Below are 25,483 nucleotides of genomic sequence, written 5' to 3'. Positions count from 1 at the left end.
GGCTCACAAAGTTCATTCTTGAAATGCCTGACGAGCACTGGTTTTGCTCAAACGAAGCCCCTTCCTCGAAAAACATAGTCCCTGGCTGGTTTTCATGGAAGTAGCTCCAACTATGTCGCCCGCTGCATCTGGAAGGTCGATCCTCAATGGTTTCACATGAATTAAGATCTAAAAGTATCTTGAACAAGAACATCAATCTAGACTTAAGATCTCAAAATTGAAAACCAAAAATCACAGATTGCACAAAAACCACCGCCACTGCCACATTCACAAATTAAATAAAACAATTATATTTAATTTAAATTTTTTTATTTTCAGTATTTTTACCTTCTTCCACAAAGAACATGTTTGATTGCCTTGTTAGTTGTTAAAAAATAAAAATAAAAATCTCAGCAAACAATCTCTTCGTTCTTTTTTTAAAGAAAATGAAGGAAAACCCAAGGAAACTCACCAACGAATACCCATCTGAATCTAAATCAAAATTAAACTCCAAATCAAAACCCTTCTGAATCGAAACCCACAAAAGAAAACCACAAACAATCAATATCAATCCTCCTATGCTTTGATTGGACCAGATTTGAAACCATGAACACCCATTTAGCACATCTGAAACCCAAAAACACACAAGACCACCCATTTTGCCATCTAAATTGAAACCCAGTGGAGGCACGATGGAGGCCATTGCGAGAAGGAGGAGGCGGTGCTGTCCTTAAGGTCGGTGACAGATTTCGTCATCATTGAACGTTTTGGGTCTTTGATGATTTAGAGAGATAAAAAAGAAGAAGAGAAAGTTGGATCAAAATGCAGTGGCAAGAGAGGAATATATGTGTTTTTACCATCACCCAAAGTTGTCCATTGACCATTTCTCTAAGAATAATGAATTTGCTGCAAGTGGGGGAGGTAGAGGGACAAGGCTCTGCGCGAGAAGGATGAGGGTCGGATTTGGGTTTTCTGAGGATGGATTGCAGGTTTTCTGAAGATAGATTGCTGGGTTTGTGTTTGTTGCTTTTATGTTTGGTTTGGTTGATCTGTTGCTGGGTTTGTGTTTGTGTTTCTGGGTTTGTGATTTTTGGATTTTAATTTTGTGTTCTAAAATTTAGGTTGGTGTTCTTGGTATTCTTGTTCAAGATACTTTTAGATCTTAATTCTTGTGAATTTTGATTTTTATTTCTGTTTTGATTTTTTTTTTTTTTAGTTAAAATTAATAAATTAATTTTTTAAATTTAGATGCTGACGTAATATTTTTTAATACTAAAAAATATTTTTTATTATTATTTTAATCACCATGTCAACTTTTAGTATGTTAACAGTGCACTCTATTTGTCACATATGTATTTTTCATTTCTGATGTAACGGTAGAGACAAAACCAAAGTGGAAATCATGTAAAAATGTAGAAACGAAAATGTAGTTTTCGCCTAAACAAAATTATTGTCAATTCCAATAATTTTTTAGGTGACGGAGTTGAGGCTCAGACTAAATCGTTCTCTTGAAGCTACCATTTTCGAAATTTTTGGTATAATTTATTTACACCATTTGTGGAATGAGAAATAGCACTTTCTACCCAAAAAATTTATGCATAAAAGATGATATTTTTTCATGAAAAAATAAGATTTTATATATATATATATATATATATATTCTAACAAAAATAGATTATGACGGAGCAAGCAAAAATATATGTTTTTTTTTTATGAACAGCAAAAATATCTGTTGGAGTGTGGGGGTTCAAGAAAGTTCATATGTATGTCTCGGCCCTCTACTCACCTGACCATGCAAATAAATAAATAAATATATAATAATAATAATAATAATAATAATACAGTAAAAGGGTTTTTTTTTTTTTTTCAAAAATTTGTTCTTTTGGATTAAATTAACAGTGGTTAGTATGATGTAGTTTTATAAGTAGAGAAATAAAGTTTCTTTCTTTGTTTAGTTGATTTAATGTATTTGATAGTTGTGCTTGATTTTCAGGTATTATTTATTTGTTAGATTTTTTTTTTCTTTTTCAGCTATTCATGTTAAAGATGGTTTCTTTTAGATGTATTTAAGTTTGCAATATGTGTTGGCTTACTTGGAATTTTCACAATTTGTTTCGTTCCTTGTAATAATTTTTTTTCATGGTGCAGGGATGGATGTGATGCTTTTATTTCGTTGTTTTTGCTGAAGGAATTGATTTTTATAAATAGTTTCTTCTTAATAGTCTCCTATGAGGTATTCAATCTATCTTTTTGTCATTTTCTTTGTTTAAGTCTTTGGTTGATTTATTATGGAAAATTATGATATTCTGATAATTGGTATAAAGCCTACATGAGTGTGTATGTGTTTATTACGGAGGACTCGCGGGTGGTTGGCAGCAATTCTTTTTTATGACTTTATGGTGATTTATGTTAGGCAAAAATCCAAAACTGATCCTCTAACTTTCAACCTTTTTTATTTCAGTCCTCTAACTTTCAGTTTTATCATTTTAGTCCTCTAACTTTCGATTATTGTCAATTCGGTGCTCCGTTAGACCTCAGTTATCTGCTGCTAGTAAGTGAGCCGAAACGACGTCATTTTGGCTTTTTTTTTTTAATAATAAAATTTGGAATTAAAAGAAAAAAATGTTATTAAAAAAAAAAAAAAAATTAAGGGAATGACGTCAAAACCAAAGAATATGACACCCAAACCCTAATGAAAGCTGGTCGGTTGAGAGAGAGAGAGACCGAGTCGAATTGAGAGAGAGAGAGAGAGAGAGAGAGAGAGAGAGAGAGAGAGGGTTTGAGAAAGAGACTAAGTATGAGAGAGAGTTATATCATCACTTACCCAAAATTATATTTGGTTGGAGCTGGAGCTGGGGCTAACGGAGTGCACCCTAGCAAGCCAGAGTGGACCTTATCTTGGTTTCTCTCTCTCTCTCTTGGTTTCTCTTAATATTGGAATCTCAATATCAGATTGTTTCTCTCAAATATCTCGGTTTCTCTCTCTCTCTCTCTCTCAAATCTTGGTTCTCTCTCTCTCTCTCTCTCTCTCTCTCTCTCTCTCTCTCTCTCTCTCTCTCTCTCTCTCTCTCTCTCTCTCTCACCTTATCACTACTGTTGCTGCCAACCTAGAAAAACTCTCCCTTCTTCCCCAAAATTCGCAGTTTAGGGCTGTGAGCAAAATAACACGATTTTTGTTTTGATTTCAGGCAAGGGGAATGATGTCATTCCCCTAAATGTTTTCTATTTAAAAAAAAAAAGCAATTTTCTTAATTTCTTTTAATTACGAATTTTTTTTTAAATGAGTCAAAACGGCGTCATTTTGCTCATTTAACAGAGACACTTAACAACTGGTTAATAGAGTACTGAATTGACAATAATTGAAAGTAAGAGGACTGAATTGACAAAACTGAAAGTTAGAGGACTGAAATGAAAAATGTTGAAAGTTAAAGGGTCAGTTTTGGATTTTTGTCTTCATGTTATATGAATATGTGTGTGTGTGTGTGGGTGTATAGTCATCTTTTCATGAGAAAGTAAATGGCAGGTGTTTTAAATTTTTTCAGTGCCAATTTAGTCATTCAAGTTTAAATAGCTTAATACATTGATGTGTCTTTTTTTAGGCTAGGTGTCAATTTCTTATTGGTCTTAGAAACACCACATGTATGTTGAGTTGGAGTTCTTGAAACACTATATACTTTCTTATTAATGTGGGTATTAGAATATGGCATTATTCAAAGGCTCTGGTTTATACAAATCCATTTTTAGAAAAGTTTTATCTGAAATTGAAAAAATTGTTAAAACTTTTTCAATTTTTAATAAACTTTTTTCAAAATTGATTTATTATTGTGTGTCCTTAGAGCACCCATTAATTATTAAAATCCTTATTGAAAATATGGATAGCAATATAGCATCAGCAAATAGGCAATGAATGATATATATTCAATATTTAGAATAAAAAAATATTTTTTTGTTAAAAATACTCCAACACTTTGAAATTTTGAATGCCAGAGATTTTTTTTTTTTGGTTAAATGTGCCAGAGATTTCACAAACCTTAAGGTGCACCAAACAAAAAACCTATGATCCGTTGATGTAAACATAAAATGAAAATTATGAATGGAGGTCTGTCATTGTCATTTGCCAAAGGTAATAAAAGCTAAAGCAAGGGTTGTAGAGGAAATTCCATGTGAAAGCAAAAGCTAAGGTCCGTTGATGTAAACTTATAATGAAAATTATATATGAGTGCAGGTCTGTCAATGTCATTGTCGTTTGTCAAAGGTAATAAAAGCTAAAGCAAGGGTTGTAGAGGAAATTCTATGTGAGAGCAAAAGTTAAGGCTAGAAACAATAATTTTCAACATCTAAACAACACAATACATATTTTTAAAATATTTATTTTTATAATATTTTTCTACTTACGGATATTTTCATAACATATAAATAATGTTAATAACATTACCCAAAAAGGGTAAAAAATGTGGTGAAGTTAATGCATTTGTGGGGCAACCAAAAAGAGTTTGGGATTTTTGTCGTAAGAGTTTTTGTGCTCGTTAAATGGTGGTGGATATTCTCACTTCATTGTGAAGTGATATCAAATAATCTTTCTTGAGTAGATTTTCAATTAGTCTAAAATGATTTAATTGAAAATTAGGCTATCCACAAATCTTAAAAAAATTATTATATTGGAAGAACAAATATTTCTACAACAACATATCATACACGTGTCATTGCTAAGCTTGAAATCTTATCTATAGGAGTGATAGGCCCAGGAGTACATATCTGTAAAAGATATTGGGCCGGGGGCCAATTTCGAGGACATTAAGTAATCTGAGGACGAGTGAACACTGTCATAAGGGTCCGTGATAGTAGGTAAAGAGGTAAGGTCTGATCATGATCGCCCAAGAGCGATTTGAGGAGGAATGTCACCTAAGTTGAGGTCAGAAGATGTGGTCTACAACTAAGAACAACATTTCAGACCACTCCAAGGATGGAGATAAGTATCAGGAAGGGACATGATAGAGAAAAGCTATGAAATATCTAAGGAAAAGATGCTACCACCGCATTGAATGCTCTGCAGTGAACTCTCTGATCGCATTAATGAGAAATTGATACCTGAATAGTAGTTTTCAGCCTTACAGCAACTACTCAAAGACTTCAGGAAGGTGCTGATGGGACAAAGATCAATACCAACAATCTGATTTGCACATGGAGGGTGGAGATGAAAGGGGAAGATAGTATAAAATGGAGGAGGTACCCTAAGAGAAGGGGAGCAAAGAACAAAGAAAGAAACACAGTAGCAATCAAAATCGTATCTGTAACCAATTTCAAGTAATACATACAAGAACTGATCTCCTCAGATTGGGTCGATGATGAATTTTCTTAGATAAATCTAGTCTACCTTTATTTTATTGTCTTCCAAATCCATTATTATTGTTACCCAACTCACTATAACCTAGTTTTTCAATCCACTCTTTATAAATTCATTGTATTGGGCTTTGAGCCTAGATCCACTTACTTTTTGGGCTTAGGACTCAAACTACGTTTTTGTATTGAGCTCGTTGGGCCTAGATCCACTTACTTTTTAGGCTTAGGACTCAAACTACGTCCTTACATTATCTATATAATAATATTTAAAATTCGAAGTGTAGCAATTATGAAGGTTGAGCCACAAAATTCAAAGTGTAGAAATTATTTTTAATTGTTTAATTTAATGAATTGTGGTATTTTTTTTTTTTTAATGCTTCTCAAAAAAAAGGTATAGACTAATGAAAGGACATTACAACCTAGTTTGGTCACGGGACCAATCAGGGGCGAAGCTATAGCATGGCTTGGGGGGGACATAGCCCCCCCAAAATTTTTTTTTTTTAAAATTAATATTATGTATAAGTATTAAAACTTTAAATATTTAGCTATAAAAATAGAAGTTGGCCCCTACAAATGTTTGAGTTAGTCCAATAATGTTTTTAAAAACCAATAGAATTTGTCAATTGGTCTAGTAGTTATAGAGACAAAGTAGTTTTTGTTTTCTCTAATTCATTTTTTGTACATGTTTAATATCAAACTAGACAACTTTTATATACTTATTGGAGTTTAAAAGATGATAAGTTCCCCTAAAAAATTATCTTGCGAATATATATATTTGAAAGAATATATTTATAAATTATGACATACTCTATATCAAAATATTAATGTTTATATTTGTATATGTATGTTTATGCATGTGTATGATGATTTATCTTGACTGGAAACTAATATATTAATACCAAAATGTGGCCCCCAAACAAAAAATTCTAGCTCCACCCTTGAGACCAATGGCTTACACTCACAAGTTACAACAAAAAATTTCAACCTTTTGCACGGTAGGGTGGACTTTAATTCTATTTACATCATTACCATTTAGTGCAAGAGTTTTGAGAGTTGACACAACCAATGCACTTCAAATTTGTTTTCTAATGGAGGAGAGGAGAAGAAAGTTGGGTTGTGCTATATAAAAATAAAATACCAGTTGAAAAAAGAAAATGAAAAACCTGATATGTTGAAATAATAAAACTCTCTGCCTTCTTTACAACCTTATCTTTGATTCTTTTTTTTCTTTTGCTGAATACCAGTACGTAATTCATTTCAGGCCTTTTATCGTTCCACTATATATGTGACTGTCTTGACAATTAATTAATTATAAGATTAGGTGCCAAAAATTGATACCTTTCACCAAATGGGACAAAGTCACTGCCTAAAACTAATAGTTTGTTCTTTTGTTTAGTATGTCCATTGAATTTTAGAGTAACACAATATATAACTGTAGAAGGTGTCCTTCTAGGCCTTCTAATCCAGATAAGGGCAGAATTCAATTCCAATTTTATATATGGGATGAGGTCAAGACTCAAGAGAATTAAGTAATGGTGGTGACAGTGGTGGTGTGACGACATAGGTTGCAACGACAACTATAATTCAAACGGTGATGGTCATCGGCGGAGGAAGGGCAGGGAGCTAGGGTCCCTTGATTTTCAAATTCTTTCCCTTCTCCCATTATGGTCTCCTATGAATATATATATATTTAAAAAAAAAGGTCTACAAAATTAGGAAACCTCATTATTAATGTCTCTTTTTTATTCAATATTAAAAGGACAAAATTTAGATACAGTACCTTAGGTACTGTTCCTTAGGTTCCCCTCTTAAAATTCAGCCGTGTGACTACTTAATTTAAAAATATACTTCCATTCTATTAGAAAAAATCCACATGATAGAATCTTAAAAGGGGAACCCAAGGAACAGCACTTAAATACTGTATCTAAGTCTTGCTCATATTAAAAATATTTACCCCCTCACACACATATATCACTTTTTTTTTTTTGGAGAAACCACACATATATCACTTTAATAGCAATTAAATCATATATTTCCATAAATATATAAGTACATTTAATAAAAATTATTTTTCTTTCATTTTGTATTTAGAATTGTTAAAAAAAAAGAGGGTATTTACTATTTAGAGAGCTGGGGATACATAAAGCATATATTTTTGTCTTGAATTAATGAAAAAAAAAAGTTTAGAATTATATAAAACTCTACTTAAAAAAGAATTATATAAAGCTAAATTCATGAAATGTTCTGATATATGAGAGAATAACATATATATATATATATATGTGTGTGTGTGTGTGTGTGTGTTATTTTATAGATTTAAAAATTATTGATATATTTAGCTTGACCTCTTAGACTAAGGAACAAGGGACATGCATGGAGTATTTTATTGTTTTGATTATGCATGCAAAGGTCAAAATAGCTGAGGTTGGACTTTCCATTTTAAAAAATACTTTTATATTATGTGTATGTACCAAAAACTTTAAATATTTAGCTACAAGAATAGAATTTGGCCTCCCAAATGTTTGAGTTAGTCCAATGATTCCCATAAAAATTAATAGAATTTATCAATTGATCTAGTAATTATAGAAACAAGTAGTTTTTGTTTTCATAAATTCATTTGTTTACATTTTTAATTTCAAACTAGACAATTTTTGTATTCCCATTAGAGCTTAAAAGATGATAAGTTCCTTTAAAAATTACCTTGCGAAAATACATATACAAAAGTTGTTAATTTTACAAATACAATATATTTTATAAACTATGACTAACTTTAGTATCAAAATATAATTATTTATATATATGTATATGCGTATGTATGTGATGATTTATCTTGACTCGTGACTCCGAAATTAGAACCAAAATTTGGCCCTCCCAGCAAAAAATCCTAACCCCACCTTTGTCTAAGGCTGTGGCCACATGTGGGACGGTGTTCCCTATTTACCTGAGATGGAAATGTATGTAAGCTTTTCTCTTTTTCTTGAGATGGGAAATGTGTGCTTTTCGAGTGTTATAATAATTCTTAGAGTCAAAAAGTACAAAAACGCCAGCCTGTTCGAATATTTTGTATCAGATCATGTAGACATTTTCTCAAGATCCTGATATACTTTTTGTCTTTCTTCCTTTAATGGCCCACTCCCTTCTGGATTTTCTCTTTCCCTGAATAAAATAGTATAACTTTCTCTCACGAACCTTGAGTAGCCTTTTGCACTTCAACTTTGGAATCCCCGCTCACACTTAGGGTATGTTTGGTTGGAGGAGTGAAAAAGTGGAATGATGAAAAATTATGAGAGGATGAAAAAGTGAAAAGATAGAAAATATTTAGTTTTTCCTTTTGTGTGTTTGGTTGGAGGGGTGGAAAAGTAAGAGGGTGAAAAACTCTTTTGTTTAGTTTGAGAGAAAAAGAAAAGGATGGAAAATATAATTTATATAAATTGACTATTATACCATTGTTACATAATAGGTAAAAAATAGATTTATTTATACTCATTAAATAAAATAAAATTTACCATATTATATATATAAATTTATGTTATTATTTTTATTATTATAATGTAAAAATTACAATAATGTACCACTTGATCAGGTCACGTTGAAAAAAAAAAAAGTACTACATCTTTACATTTTATAATATTTTCACAATAAATCATATGTGGTAAGTTATTACTAATTTTAATTTGAACACATCACTTAAATATTTTTTTTATCGGTATTAGTTAGTAACAACCCATCACTTAAAATTTATTATGAAAATATTGTGAAAATATTGTAGTGACATTTCTCAATTTTAATTTCTTCTTTTTTATTTTTTTTTTCCTTTTTTTTTATCCACACGTTTCTTTTTTTTTTTCTTTTTTTTTTTCCTCTTTTTTTCTCCTCCACACCTTTCCCTTATCTCTATCTTCCCTTTTCTTTTTTCTTTTGTTCTCTGGCACTTGTCTAAGCTCTCTTCACTTTGCTCATTCTTTTCTTCTCTTCGTCTACTCCATTGGTGCTCTCCACTTTTCTTCTTCTTTTTTTTTTTTTCTTTTTTTTCTTTTCTTCTCTTCTTCTCTTCGTCTACTCCACTGGTGCTCTCTTTACTTTTTTTTTTTTCTTTTCTTCTCTACTCCACTGGTGCTCTCTTCACTTTTCTTTTTTCTTTTTTCTTTTCTTCTCTTCGTCTACTCCAGAGCAGAAGATCTCTCTTTCTTTCTCTCTCTCACACAAACAAATTCTCTCTCATACACACATAGATCACCGGCAGAGAAGTGGAGATCGGCGTTCTACACAGATCGGCTTACATGTTTTTTTTTTTTTGTTCTGGTTTGATTAGTTTTATTTTATTGTTCAGATTTCATTAGACTTATGAGAAAGATTATTTTTGTGTTTCAAATCTTTTGATTGGGTTTTGTGTTTTTGTTTTGATTGTGGTATGTTTTAGTTTTCTGTGCTAAGTTTCGGTGTTTGGTGGTGGTGCTGGGTTTGGTGGTTATTTTCTGCTTCCTTCTTATTTTGCCGCGTTGGGTTGTTGTAGATGTTGGGAGAGGGTATTTGGGTAAAAGTGCTTTCACAGCACTTTCCTCTCCAGATTTTCCTCCCGATTTGGAAGGATGAAAATTGTGGGACCGGGAGAGAAAACTTTCTCCCGGGTTTTCCTTCCTCCCTATTTTCTCTCTTTTGCCAAACAGTGAAAAATACTGTTTTCTACCATATTTTCCTCCCTATGTTTTCCATCCTCTATTTTCACTCCAACCAAACACAGCCTTAGACTTACATTGGTAGCCGCGCCAGTCTCAACTTTAGGCCGTGCAATGAAAGAATACGTAATAGGTTGGACTTTTTATGCATGACAAGTCTAGTGTTATTTTTTCTACAATTTTATCCGTAACAAAGCTACGTGAGTGAGAAAATTATAAACACACACAAATCTATTATTTTATTTATAATAATAATAAGTCATAATGCAGCAAAATTATGATAAAGTTATAAAAATATTTGTGTCTAAGTGATGTAAATGATAGTCAAAGTCAATTAAAAAGTACAAAAACAGCAGCTGCATGGAAAAATCGATTTTTTGTTTTGTTTTTTGGGCTGAAACATACCTAGTTGCATGCAACTGGAATCTTAGTATCTCACTCGCACTCTGTGGAGTGGGGACTCAACTTTTCAACTAAAACACATCCACCTCTTCAACCCATCAGTGATCAGACACCGTTTTAGCTTACTGCAAATGGAAAAAATAAGAGAAAAGGCTTTCATACTACAATTGGAAAAAGGAAAAAGGAAAGGAAAAAGAAAAAGAGAAAAGAAAAAGAAAAAGAACAAGGGAAGCGGAAGCGGAAGCGGAAGAAGATTATGTGCAGATTTCTTGAGAAAGAAGCAGCTATCAGTTCTCTTATTATAGGCAGATTGAGAGAGAAAAGAAAGAAGATTTATTTGAGCAGAGAAGACTGAGAGAGAGACAGAGAAAAAGAGCGTGAAACTACTCAACAAGCTTTCACCCAGAAAGAAACAGTGAACGATCAAAGCTTTCAGTTGTTCCAATCTGCAGGTAAATCAAAATATCTCTTTCTCTCTTAAACCGCAGTCCTCCGCATTTCTGATCTCTCTCTTATACTTAGACTAGGTTGATGTAAAAACACTAATTTTGTTTGCAATAGCATTCAATTTTTCCATGAACCCTAGACTTGATTAGTGTATAATTGATTAGGGTTTTATTTATGAGTTTGTGTTACCAATTTTTGGTTTCTTAAAATAGTGACTAGAAAGAAGTTGAATATGCTGGACCTTCCACGCCTCCACGGTACCACCTACTTCAACTTCATGACCCATGACCCCATCAATCAATAATTTATCCAACACGGCAACTCCTCTTTTGAGAAACGACACCCCAACCTTCCTTCTCTCTCATTCTCAAAAAAAAAAAAAAAAAACCTTCCTTCTCTCTCTCTCTCTCTCTAAAATATCGGGGAAAAGACTGGAATAGTGTTAGGATACAGAATCAGTGAGTCGGGTGAGCAAACTGATACCGGAGCCGACCCAACCGACCGGCGCCGACTCAACCGTACCGCCTCTAGCACCGACCGACTGAGCCGAGGCCGGCGATCGGATGGAGAATCCTGCTCCGACACCGGTGCGGTGCTGCCATCGGAACTGCTACTCCAAACCGAGTTCATCACCGAACCGATCCGATATTAGTTGTTTCCATCTGTTTTAATTTTTGTTGACAAAAACGATTCGTTTCACTTAGTAACTTAAAAAATATATATCAAAACGGCGTCGTTTTTTGAGCTAGGGTTGCTGATTTGAGTGGTTGCTGCCTTAGTATAAATACCCACTCAACTCTCTCAGCTCTCTCAGACGCTCTATCTCAGTATCTTTCTCACAACTGTGTGCTTCAGCAGCTCGGCAGCTCCGCAAGCTCACCATTCACGACCAGGCCAGCTACCGCCGGTAACTCATTCCCCTCTCTCTCTCTCTCTCTCTCTCTCTGTATTTGTGACATAGCAAAGTTAGAACATATGAAACCTGTTCTTTAATAATGCCTGGGTTTTCTCTTTCTTTCACTCTCAAAGCTAAAATATTTTTGGAGTTGTATCAATAATGGCTGAGGTGAGCTACTGCCTAACTACCTAAGTGACTATTTGATATTTGGCTTTTTTTTTTGTTTTGTTTTGTTTTAGTAGTAGCCCAGTGGGTTTTGCGTTGGAGTATGAATTATATGTTGAGGAATTTAAAATTTTAAATAAACCAAGTTAGTCAGGTAGTATATATTCATTGTAAAGCATTTGCTTGGTCAAAAAATTTGTCATATTATTGTTACTGATTGTCCGATTGAGTAATGTCTAAGTAAAAAAACATTTTTAATATTTTTAATATTTAAACCGATTAAACCGATAAAACCGACTGTAAAAACCGCACCGCAATAGGTCGGAAAACCGACCCTAGGCGGTGTACATCGGTTTCAATTATGAAAAAACTGATCTTTATCGGTTCGGTAATAAATTTGGAAAAAAACCGTCCCTACCGAACCACGCACACCCCTCAATCACATAATCTAATCTCATTTATCATTTTCTCCATCTCATCCTCCTCTTGCAGCAATCTTTGTTGTCACTCCCATCCCATCAACAAAAACACAAAAAAAGAAACCCAATTTTTATTGGCCTGGCACGCACAATTGCAATCTCTTAATTTCAAAGTTTCAAATTAGTTTGATATGAGATTTTTATATTTTTTGAAATATGTGTGGGTGAAAAAATATGTGTTTAAAATGTGAAAATGTGAGTTTGAGTAGAGTGACCAAATAGGCCCTAAATCCCCTAAATCTGAAAACTTGAACCCAAACCCACAAACCCCATTTGCCTATCTCTCTCACATAAACAACAAAAATTGAAGTAGATACATAGCTGCCATTGCCATGGGATTTGACTTGTATTTTTTGAAATATGTGTGGGTGAAAAAGTACGTGTTTAAAATGTGAAAATGTGAGTTTGAGTAGAGTGACCAAATAGGCCCTAAATCACCTAAATTTGAAAATTTGAACCCAAACCCACAAAGCCCATCTGCCTATCTCTCTCACACAAACAAACCTTAAACAACAGCAAGATCAACAAAAATTGAAGCAGATACATAGCTGCCATTGCCATGGGATTTGACAAGTTGAATATGCACAACTTCCAACCTACTAATTTTTTTTTTTTTCAACCCTGCCTTTCATTTTTGTTTCAGGATTAAGATAAACACTATTTCCTAGTGCTGTCTCTCAATTAAAAAACAAGACATTCTATAGTAATGGTACTATGCGTATAAACTATACATATAGGAGCCTATACATAAGCCCAAAAGTTCTAGGCCTAATTTTGCTATAAAAAAAATCTAGGTCTAATAGCATATAAATACAATACCATATGTAGTAAAAGCTAGTACAATCGTAGTAGAAGTATAGAACAATAAACCTAAACAAAAGAAGTGGTCTAGAGTCTCTAGACCTTGGACTATAGCTTCTTTTATTTTACCCCTGAGCAATACAGTTTGACTGTACTTTAGTTAATCTGTAGTAGGGTGGCTTAATGCCTACTAATTCACCCCAAAAAAATGACAATTAGTAGCCTACTAATGAATTAACATATTTTGAGAATACTCTGAGCGAGATTGATAATGAATTATCCAAAGGTCTTGGGGCCTAAATTCAAATTTCAATGTTGGTGAGTCAGAAGTGGAAGTTGTTGGTAGTTTATCATCTATTAGCATGCCAGAAAAGGTGGATAAAGAGAGTATCAAGAATATGGTGGTTATACAAGATTTGGAGAGTCATTTAAATAAGCACATTCCTTTGCATGAGTTGAATGAGTTGGCTAATAGTGGAGTTTATTTTAATATGGGCTGTGAGAAGCAGGATAAGGTTAGGAAAACTCGTATTGGTAAACTTCGGACTTGGACTAGAATTCCAGAGTTCAAGTGAGTTCAAATAGAAAACTCACTGGGAGTGTGTCCTCTTCATCTACGGATAAGAAGGTGAAGTTTGTTGAGGAAACTAAAAGCTTAGTGTTCTTTTAGCTACACATTTGGAATCGGCGGAGGTTGCTAAGCAACCCCACCAGGAACAATGAGTTTTTTACGTTGGAATTATCGGATGTTTGGGAACTCTCGTACAGTTAATGTCTTGAAAAAGGTAGTTAGGATAGAGAACAGTTAATGTCTTGAAAAAGGTAGTTAGGATAGAGAAGCTCAAAATTTTCTTCCTCATGGACACGAAATCAGATAGAGATTGGATGGTGTGGGTCCGTGGTCAATGTGGATGGGGCTATTTTTTCTTCTCAAAAAGTTGCTAGGGTAGGGGTTATTATCCAAGATCATGAAGATAAGTTCATTGTTAGTTTATGTAAAAAAATTCAGGCAACGTTCGGAGCCATTGAAGTTAAGGCTAAAGCATTTGAATTGGGTTTGCTGTTTGCAAAGAAAGTTGGTATTTAGGACTTTGTTTTGGAGGGTGACTCTTTTATATTGCTCAATCTTTGTGTGAGAATGTTTCGGCTCCATCTTCAGTGGCACCTGTGGTGTATGGAATATTAGCCGCAAGTGTTGAGTTTTGCAATGTTCGTTTCTCTCATGTTCATTGGCAAGGCAATAGACCTGTTCATCTTTTAGCAAAATATGTTTTAGGCATTTATGACTATTTAGCTTGGATTGAAGAGAATCCTTTGTTTTTTTGAATAAGTTTTTCTCCATGGTGTATCTTGTGCTTTGATTTAATGAAAGTTCTAGTCTGTTTATAAAAAAAAAAATATATACAAGCCCTGCACATAGTGTGGGTTATATGCTAATATGTAATAGGTTGGACGTTTTATGCATGGTATATCTTCTTTTCTTGTCTTTCTACCTAATTAATTAATTAAATTGTGTCAATGATGGTCAAAGTCAGTCAGAAAGTACAAAAACAGCAGCCAGTATAGGAAAATCGATTTTTTTTGTGCTGAACCATATATAGTTGCAAGCAATTGGAATCTCAATATTTGTGATTTGTAATTTGTTTTATTTATTCAATATTTAAATTCAGCTCTTCTACTAGTATAATTTTTGCCATAAGAGGATATACGTAAGAGATAGACATAATATATATGTTTAATTTATTTCGTCATTACTCTAGGTGTCATTATTTGGACAAGAAATTTTTACTCTTTCAATATGTACAAGTGCAAATTCTATTTTATTTGGTATTTTGATGATATAATATTAATTGCTTTAACACCAAACTAAAATGGCAGTATAGAAAAAGGGAACCCTTTTTAGTGGGACACAACATTTTGTTATATTTTAAAACTGAATCTTAGTATCTCACAATGTCTCGAATCTTTGTGCATGCATTAAAAACAAAATAAAAAAATTTACAAAAGAGGACGTATGCATTCTCAGATAAATCATTAGAATTAGATATTATATAAGAGAAATGTATGAACCTAAGCCCTATATATGTGTGTGTGTGGAGGACCAAATCCGTAATACTTTCTCTAGACAGGTACCACGACTAAGTTGTAGGTGAAATTGAGGGTGTAGAGCACCGGGAAACCCTAGAAAGGGTTAAAATGATGGATTGATGGATGGATCAGTTCCTAAGACTATTAAGACCTATTTAGCAGGCCCCACGAGGTGGTTCTTTGATTATTGGAGATGCGTGCATGGACTAGAATAGGTTTTGTGTTTCCATCTGTCCCAAAAAACCCTGTTTCTCCTCTATTTTTCTCCCCAAAAATGTTTCATCCTCCCCCCTTTGAATTTCCCCTCTTTTATACTCTTGAGTTAGTGGTTGGTAATAATGGAAATCTTCTACCTTTGCATTGTTCCTACCATTTTTTAGAATCTGGGTGGCAATCTGGGTCTGGTCTAGTGCTCCAACATATCTAATTTGTAATTAGAAGGTGGGCCCTCCTAATACCACCATTGTAGCAATTTCCTTGTAACTTGTGCCATGCATTGAAACCTGTGCTTCGATGGCGGACTCATCCAATGCGTCATATCTCTTCGTTCGAGCTCCACTGACTAGTTACCCTTATTATCCCTCCTTAGTAGGGATAGTGAGGTTGGTGGGCCTTTAACACGATTTTTTGTGTTATGGATTTTTTCGAGACCTTTTATACGTCACATGTTGGGCCCTTAGCCTTTGGGACATTGGCCTAAATTCAATCTGGGCCAATTATCATCCACCCACAATAGTCCCTTATGATTCCACTTTCGTTGTGTCTGATGGTGGGATCGTGGTTTAATCCTTGGCACATTGGATCGTGTTGTCATTGTTGTCAATCCTTAATGATGTTAGTTGTTAGGAATTAATTGCATCGGATTCGACCTTTTAGTTTTTGCTCACCTCTTGACACTTGTCCAAGATCGACAATTATGATTGAATTTCTTTTGGTTCCTAAGGAATGCAAATTTTAAAGGGTAGAGGAGGCAGCGAATATTCCCGCTCATTCTATCTTCATAAATGCTTTTTGGAGGCTCTAAGCCCCATTTTCCTCCATTTCTTTCCCTTATATAAATAGTTGCCTCCCGAAACTATTTGTTCACTCTCACTGTAAGTATCTTCTTCCCATTATTTGCTTCCTTACTTTCTAGTTTAGTTATGGGTGGATTTGCCCATTTGCTCAATAATCCTAAAAGTCTTAGTGCCTTTAGGACTAAATATGGGGATCCTAACGATGTAGGCATAGAATACCATCACGAGAGTGACATATCACTTAGGACGAGACCAAAAATTGTGTTCATCCTGTTAATAGCAATTTTAAAGGGAGAGTTTAGGTTACCTTTGAGTCTCCCCTCAGATTTTTATCATTGAACCTGGCCATTTCCTCCTTCGACCTTCGTCTCTTTTCCCGCCAAGCTCTAATGTCCTAATCTTATTGAGGGGTATTGGTCAAGATCCCTTAGCACCCATTACCATGGTTGCCACTCATCAGCACAGTATGAATGACCTCAATGATTCCCAGGAAAGGTGGCACAGGCCTTTCTTGACTACCCAAATTGGATTTCGAGGGTCCAACCCCTTCAGTCATCATGAATTACTTCAAGAGCCTTGCTTTGGCCAACTACTCTAAGTGATCTCAGAAAATTCAGCATTGCTCGATGATATGGCTCTTCTCTTTATGGTAATTGCAATAAAGATTTTGATTTCTTCTTGAAGGGTTACTGCTCATCTTACTAGGCCAACGAAGGAAAGTCTTGTGCTTTATCGTCTCCAAGATTTTATGCACCGGCTCCTTGAAAGCTAAGTTCACAACCTCCCCCCAAGGATTGGGATTCTAAAATCTGGGATCTTTTCTTTGCCTTGGAGGAAAATTTTCTGTCCTAGTCTCCCTTCTGTGAAGCACAGCGACACAACCCTTCCCCCTTACTTGGAGCTGGTTGTCATTGAGCCTCTTATATTCTTCTATCCGTTCCAAGAGCTGTTGCATGTCTTCAAGGGGGTGCATGAGGGGGGGTTGTGTTAGTGAATTCCTCAAATAGGAATTTACGGGGAGCCACAACTTAAATGTGCTCACTGCTACTTCGTCATTTCTTCTGCCTATATTGTTATACAACTCCCAAAATCGATCATAGTATGCACAAAGGGTTTCCCCCTTGCACATTGAATTGATAAGAGAGAATCGATGGGCTGTGGAACTCAGTTGCAGGTCACGAATCTGGCCCCAAAAGCCTATGAGAGCTCCTTAAAACTATGGATAGAACCATTCTCCAGTTTATCAAACCATCTCATAGCTGTCAACCCTAGGCTCAAAGGAAAGATCTTGCACATTAACTATTCATTTCTAGAATATAAAGCCATACTCTGATTGAAATAACTTACATGCTCTACAAAATCGGTCCTACCATAGTAGATCATGAACGTAGGCCTGACAAAGTGGCGCGGGACCCTCGTCCTCCCTATCTTCTCGGAAAAAGGAGAATGTGAAATCTGCCGTAGAGCTCGGCTCATTGCATCCAAGGACATCGACAGCCCAAAATTGGTCTGGACCAAATATCATCCACCCACAACATATATACACGCGACTTTATACGATCTTTTTATAATTATCATGCATATGAAATATTTATAAGATTTATTTTTCTAGTTTAAAATGATAAAGCTGAAGCAAATATAGTGACCCCATGACTTTTATCCCTCCTAAAAAATAAATCTGAAGTTCATTTTAAATCCTAAAAAAAATAGACCAAAATCTTGATGTTGATTCACTCAATTTTTTCTAGCTCGGTTCATTTATCATTGTTCTCTCCTCTCTCTCTCTCTCTCTTGTATTTTACATTTACGCATAGGAAATTTATGGTCTATTTGGGAACAGCTTATGTGATACCCCAATTTGATTGATTGTGTGATGTGTGTGTGGGTATGTGATGAGTCCCACATTGGGTATTTATTGGGTTGAACTAGGCTTTATTAACAACTACAAGAAGCCTCAATTGTGACTAGTCCTTTTGAGGTATAGCGCAGAGGTGGTTAGCGCTTTTTCTTGGGTCGTTACATATGGTATCAGAGCCGGCCTGGTTGTTACACGTGCTGAAAATCAAACAAACTCAGGTATAATATCAGTATATCACAAACCTAAATAAAATCAAAGCAAATAAATGCACAAACCCTGCAAAAAGATCCACAACTTGCTAATCAACATACAGAGATCTTCCTTCATAGCCGAAACAACCCTTAAACTTGTTCATGAACAATATTTAGTTATTTACAATCAAGCTCCAATCCCTTAAAGTTGTTCAACGACAATCGGATAATTGTATGCATGAAATGAAGAAGCCTAATTGAGCTAGCTGGCTTACACAGTATTTCACACATTGCCCTTTGCAGTTGGTTCATGACCAACACGATCCCTTTCTGTTTCTTTGAACTTTGAAACTAGTCCTCTCGAGCATTGCCAAGATGGATCAAGTGACAAAAAAGCAGCACTTCATTTTACATTTTTCATTTGTACCAAGAAAAATTCTACGGAATTTTTTATTTCTACTTTAAATGATGAATTAAAAATTTGACCCATCAATTATAACTATTACATTGCACAATTTTGTAATATCAGTTTAATGAAACTCAAATAATGGGAAGCACTTGAAATGAAAGCAAAGCCAACATAAATATATTTATAAATGCCTTAATAACAACATAGTTCACATAATGTCTTAATAACAACATAGTTCACATATTGTCTTTCACTTGATTCTTTGAAAAAAAAAAAACAAAAAAAAAAAAAAACCCTGTCCCTTACATGCAAAGGTCAGGACCAAATCCCAAAGTTCTACCAACTGTATCATATGAAATCTTGATATGCTCTTGCTGGATATTCCCGATGATGGAAAATGAGGCAGGTGATGGAGCGAAAGCAAAACAATATGTTCCCATATTGTCTACAGCAACAAGAAAATTTCTTGGTGGAATCACGAGTGATACCTCACCAATATCACTCCAGAAATGGAAAGACACTGATGGCAGATCTATTGTGTTGGGTAGGCTAAAACAAGTATCAAACAAATCCACTCCGGGTGCTCGAGGGATGTCCATGGTTTGTGCAATAAAAGCATCACGGAATGCTTCATAAGCTACTTTTGGAAATCTACTCACGGTGGTCCCCGAGTCTATGATCACTCCTCCATCACCTAATTCTGTTAGATGAAAAATATCTTCGGAAATAGGCAGCCGAATGCCTCCGACTCCAAGCCCTATCATCCGAACATAGTAAAAACTTGGGTTCTTTATGCTGGAAAGCAAAGAAACCCATACAGAACCTGTTGAGATAGCTTCTTTTCCTATCACAAGTGATCCAGACACCTGGCTATCTCTGCTGGGTAAACAATAGCTGAAAAATCCACCAACTGGAATCTCATACACAAGGGATAAGGGTCCAGCTCCCAATCCCATAATCCCAGCCTGATGACCAAATGTGCCCTTGTTCGTATAACCACACCCTATAGCCATGTTTAGGATTCTGACGTCCCCAAACACTATAGTTTCAAACACAGGGGTTCCCTTGGACTCAGACACATCAGCATATGATGCCCGGTATGAGCAACTACGCTCGTGATCACAATCCTGCTTTCCATTGAGTCTATCACAAGCTGAAGAATCACATGGTATTTCTGTGTAACTAGAAGATCGTGCCGGATCAAAAATAGGGTCAAATTGGCTATGGCATTGCTGGCACTTTTGGCATTGTACCCAGATTAGGTCACTCCCAGTGTCCATGATTACATGTTGGGCTATTGGTGGGGAACCTATCTCTATCGGAATGATGTACTCACCAACTCCTTCATTCACACCAGAAACAACTTCTCCCACAAAATCGACTTGCTCCATGTGATTCATAAGATACGCAACTCTTTTGGCATCACGTTTCATTCTTTGTTGAAACCAATGGCTATAGTTGCCATTTCTTTCTCTATGTAGCAGCTCTAGCTTGGTGGAGTTGGTTGTGGTGGTGGTGGAAGCGAATGTGGTGATCCCAGTTAGAATTAAAATGATCACAATGAATGCCATAGTGTACCTGTATTAGAAACCCTCAATTAGTGGATACTAAGGTTGCATTTAAGATTAATGTTTTAAGTCAACTTATTTTACTATTTAGTTTATTTTTGCTACTATTCAACTTATTTTCGGTACTATTTATGGGTCCCATTGTACTATTTTAGTTAACTTTTACCTTTATTTACAGTACTTTTAATAAAAAATATTTTAGTTTCAACTAAATAAGCTGTGATACCCCAATTTGATTGATTGTGTGATGTGTGTGGGTGTGTGATGAGTCCCACATCGGGTATTTACTGGGTTCAACTGGGCTTTATTAACAACTACAAGGAGTCTCAATTGTGACTAGTCCTTTTGAGATATAGCGCAGATGTGGCTAGTGACCCACAATTGAGACTTCTTGTAATTGTTAATAAAGCCCAGTTCAACCCAGTAAATCCCCGATGTGGGACTCATCACACACCCACACATATCACACAATCAATCAAATTGGGACATTACAATCTCCCCCACTTAAATCCCTAACGTCCTCGTTACGGCCCACTTTGTGGGGTAATGTCTCCGAGCCCACACGGGGTTACTGGGCCGGCTCTGATACCATATGTAACGACCCAAGAAAAAGCGCTAGCCACCTCTACGCTGTACCTCAAAAGGACTAGTCACAATTGAGGCTTCTTGTAGTTGTTAATAAAGCCCAGTTCAACCCAGTAAATACCCAATGTGGGACTCATCACACACCCACACACATCACACAATCAATCAAATTGGGGTATCACAGCTTATTTAGTTGAAACTAAAATATTTTTTATTAAAAGTACTGTAAATAAAGGTAAAAGTTAACTAAAATAGTACAATGGGACCCATAAATAGTACCGAAAATAAGTTGAATAGTAGCAAAAATAAACTAAATAGTAAAATAAGTTGACTTAAAACTTTAATCTTAAATGCAACCTTAGTATCCACTAATTGAGGGTTTCTAATACAGGTACACTATGACATTCATTGTGATCATTTTAATTCTAACTGGGATCACCACATTCGCTTCCACCACCACCACAACCAACTCCACCAAGCTAGAGCTGCTACATAGAGAAAGAAATGGCAACTATAGCCATTGGTTTCAACAAAGAATGAAACGTGATGCCAAAAGAGTTGCGTATCTTATGAATCACATGGAGCAAGTCGATTTTGTGGGAGAAGTTGTTTCTGGTGTGAATGAAGGAGTTGGTGAGTACATCATTCCGATAGAGATAGGTTCCCCACCAATAGCCCAACATGTAATCATGGACACTGGGAGTGACCTAATCTGGGTACAATGCCAAAAGTGCCAGCAATGCCATAGCCAATTTGACCCTATTTTTGATCCGGCACGATCTTCTAGTTACACAGAAATACCATGTGATTCTTCAGCTTGTGATAGACTCAATGGAAAGCAGGATTGTGATCACGAGCGTAGTTGCTCATACCGGGCATCATATGCTGATGTGTTTGAGTCCAAGGGAACCCCTGTGTTTGAAACTATAGTGTTTGGGGACGTCAGAATCCTAAACATGGCTATAGGGTGTGGTTATACGAACAAGGGCACATTTGGTCATCAGGCTGGGATTATGGGATTGGGAGCTGGACCCTTATCCCTTGTGTATGAGATTCCAGTTGGTGGATTTTTCAGCTATTGTTTACCCAGCAGAGATAGCCAGGTGTCTGGATCACTTGTGATAGGAAAAGAAGCTATCTCAACAGGTTCTGTATGGGTTTCTTTGCTTTCCAGCATAAAGAACCCAAGTTTTTACTATGTTCGGATGATAGGGCTTGGAGTCGGAGGCATTCGGCTGCCTATTTCCGAAGATATTTTTCATCTAACAGAATTAGGTGATGGAGGAGTGATCATAGACTCGGTGACCACCGTGAGTAGATTTCCAAAAGTAGCTTATGAAGCATTCCGTGATGCTTTTATTGCACAAACCATGGACATCCCTCGAGCACCCGGAGTGGATTTGTTTGATACTTGTTTTAGCCTACCCAACACAATAGATCTGCCATCAGTGTCTTTCCATTTCTGGAGTGATATTGGTGAGGTATCACTCGTGATTCCACCAAGAAATTTTCTTGTTGCTGTAGACAATATGGGAACATATTGTTTTGCTTTCGCTCCATCACCTGCCTCATTTTCCATCATCGGGAATATCCAGCAAGAGCATATCAAGATTTCATATGATACAGTTGGTAGAACTTTGGGATTTGGTCCTGACCTTTGCATGTAAGGGACAGGGTTTTTTTTTTTTTGTTTTTTTTTTTTCAAAGAATCAAGTGAAAGACAATATGTGAACTATGTTGTTATTAAGACATTATGTGAACTATGTTGTTATTAAGGCATTTATAAATATATTTATGTTGGCTTTGCTTTCATTTCAAGTGCTTCCCATTATTTGAGTTTCATTAAACTGATATTACAAAATTGTGCAATGTAATAGTTATAATTGATGGGTCAAATTTTTAATTCATCATTTAAAGTAGAAATAAAAAATTCCGTAGAATTTTTCTTGGTACAAATGAAAAATGTAAAATGAAGTGCTGCTTTTTTGTCACTTGATCCATCTTGGCAATGCTCGAGAGGACTAGTTTCAAAGTTCAAAGAAACAGAAAGGGATCGTGTTGGTCATGAACCAACTGCAAAGGGCAATGTGTGAAATACTGTGTAAGCCAGCTAGCTCAATTAGGCTTCTTCATTTCATGCATACAATTATCCGATTGTCGTTGAACAACTTTAAGGGATTGGAGCTTGATTGTAAATAACTAAATATTGTTCATGAACAAGTTTAAGGGTTGTTTCGGCTATGAAGGAAGATCTCTGTATGTTGATTAGCAAGTTGTGGATCTTTTTGCAGGGTTTGTGCATTTATTTGCTTTGATTTTATTTAGGTTTGTGATATACTGATATTATACCTGAGTTTGTTTGATTTTCAGCACATATATGGTATGATTTTGGACTTAGGCATTTGGGTTTGGATTGCTAAATACTTGAATTTTGCTTTAATTATACATGCGCCCTTTATTTGTAACGTGGTATTGTTGAACTTGGATTTATATTGCACTAGGAATTTATAGTTTTGTGTATTGTGTGCTTGGTCCATTGGATGCCACTTACACTTAGGCCTCTTGACTACAAAGTGCTGGTGGTGCTCTCCTATCTCTTTAACCTCTGTCCTTGGTGAAGGAAGGCGTTGAGCCAGGTTCTTTGTATGGCAGCAGTGCTAACAAAAATTTGACCATAGGCAATCTTGTTAAGGGAAGTATACCATTGATCACTTGGTGTTGTGTGTGTAAGGCAAGCAATGAATCAGTGGGTCATCTTTTGCTACACTGTGCAGTTCCTCACAATAATTATGGTTGTTTGTTATTTCGGCTTTTGGAATGCAGTGGGTGATGCCCCAAAAAGTGATTAGTGTATATATATATATATATATATATATATTTATTGTTGCTGGAAGGTACTATACAGGAGATTTAGGAATAGTATCACATGGAATATGACCCTATGTGTCTTGACTGGTTGATTTGGGACGAGTGGAATAGTTGAATATATACTTGAGGGTGTGGAGAAATATTTATTGAGCTAAACTGTAGTTTTTTGCACATTTTATTTAAATGGTATGATATCCTATGATTAATATATGCATCCATTATATATAGATTTATTAACCTGAAATTGGATATATAATTTTCTTAATTTGGAGGCAGGGAGGCAGGAGGATACAGATGTAGATAATGTCATCTCTTCCTAACATACCTGAGAAGTTGGCTAGATTTTCCACTTTCTCTGTTTAATATTTTTGTATGTTGCAACGAGTTTGCTAAGTAGAGTTGAATAGTTTTGGCATTGGGTTACAAAATGAGCAATCATTTTGCAAAATTTTTATTTTGTAGACTATTTGTATTTGTTATTTGTCACCAAGTATCTGATTTTATCAATAGGCTATGATACTTTACAAGCAAAATACTTTCTTTTGGCAATGAATGTTGTCTGAGTCGTGTTAAGGATGTTTATATATAGTCTACATGCTGTCAAATTTTTTATTTTTTTATAATAGTTTTAGGTACTCTATATGTTAGTGTGACTATGGCTATGCTAGACATGACATGAAATTCTTTGAGTCAATGGAAATGGGACCCCATAATGTGACTGACAGCAATATAATAGAAACTTCAGGGATTAAAGGGTCGTTTTCCTTTTCAAAAAGAGCCTCTCATGGATGCTAAACTGATGGGAGAAGAATTACTTTCACAATCTGAGGCAGATAAGATTGAAGCTATGCTTCTAGATCTAAAGGTTGTTTGCACCACAGTACCTCCTGTAACATATTTATTGTGTGCAACCCCACTTTTGATGGATATATACATCTGGAGAGGGTGGATTGTATTTGTTTACTGCAAAAAATAATAGCCAGTCTTAATTGTTTTCCATACACTGACTTGGAAGACTTTATATATACTTTGTAATGGACGGTATTCTATCTCCGTTGAAACGCCAAAATTTTAATGGTAAATAACCGGTTGATATTTATGTGCAGAAATCATCTAACTTTCACAAAAGATCATTTGAGTCTGCTGTTGACTCTATTTGGGCTATTGCCACCAGTCATCTTTGGGGCAGATCTGAATGTGAAAATTTTGGTTGTTTTTATCTTTTAAACCATCTACATAAAAAGTATTCTATCTCTTGTTCTACAGCTTGTGATTGTACGCACTGACTTGAATGGTCACCTGAAGGCCTTGAAAGACTATTTTCTTTCAGCAAAAGGAGATTTCTTCAAGTCCAAATTCTATCTGATAGAGAATCTTTTTTATTTTTTTTTGATAGGATCGTATTAAACACACGCTAAGAGTATCCACAGTAGTGGAGCAAAAAATATAGCTATTTGGCACTTATAAAAGTCACTTTATCTATTTTATCTTCTCACAACCCACAGTAATGGAGCTATATATTTAGCTATTTGATTAAAATAATACAAATAACTCATTAAAATAAAACATCCACACCAAAAAAAAAAAACACCAGCACAACACAAACATCCACCACCACTAGTCCACAGCAGGAAAGAAAAAACCACCAATCCAAATCCTTAATCTTTTTTCTCAACCCAGACCAAGCAAAATCACCAATCACAAACAAAATAA

The 25,483-nt window shown here is 35.3% G+C and overlaps 1 protein-coding gene across 5 annotated transcripts; it reads left to right on the top strand.

The window, feature by feature from the left end:
• Positions 1-9,400: 9,400 nt before the first annotated feature.
• Positions 9,401-24,853, top strand: LOC115960730 (protein ASPARTIC PROTEASE IN GUARD CELL 2-like). Of its 5 annotated transcripts, XM_031079710.1 has the most exons (3): positions 9,401-10,849; positions 11,700-11,751; positions 21,294-24,040. In XM_031079710.1, exon 3 carries the CDS (start codon positions 21,301-21,303, stop codon positions 22,567-22,569), a length of 1,269 nt encoding a protein of 422 aa, XP_030935570.1. In that variant the 5' UTR covers positions 9,401-10,849; positions 11,700-11,751; positions 21,294-21,300; the 3' UTR covers positions 22,570-24,040. The 5 variants fall into 5 exon arrangements, 3 of the variants coding, with proteins under 3 accessions (XP_030935570.1, XP_030935569.1, XP_030935568.1); XR_004085230.1 differs by lacking the exon at positions 21,294-24,040 and adding an exon at positions 24,516-24,853 and having other exon boundaries at positions 9,401-11,751; XR_004085231.1 differs by lacking the exon at positions 21,294-24,040 and adding an exon at positions 24,047-24,500 and having other exon boundaries at positions 9,401-11,751.
• Positions 24,854-25,483: the final 630 nt, after the last annotated feature.

Source organism: Quercus lobata, chromosome 9 (assembly GCF_001633185.2).
Source record: "Quercus lobata isolate SW786 chromosome 9, ValleyOak3.0 Primary Assembly, whole genome shotgun sequence".
NCBI lineage: Eukaryota > Viridiplantae > Streptophyta > Magnoliopsida > Fagales > Fagaceae > Quercus > Quercus lobata.
The sequence above is the reverse complement of the archived record's forward strand: the minus strand, read 5'-3'. Positions and strand labels throughout refer to the sequence as shown.

What these genes read in the sequence shown, in the direction of transcription:
- LOC115960730 (XM_031079709.1), top strand. Translation starts at nt 21,301, where the DNA reads ATGACATTCATTGTGATCATTTTAATTCTAACTGGGATCACCACATTC.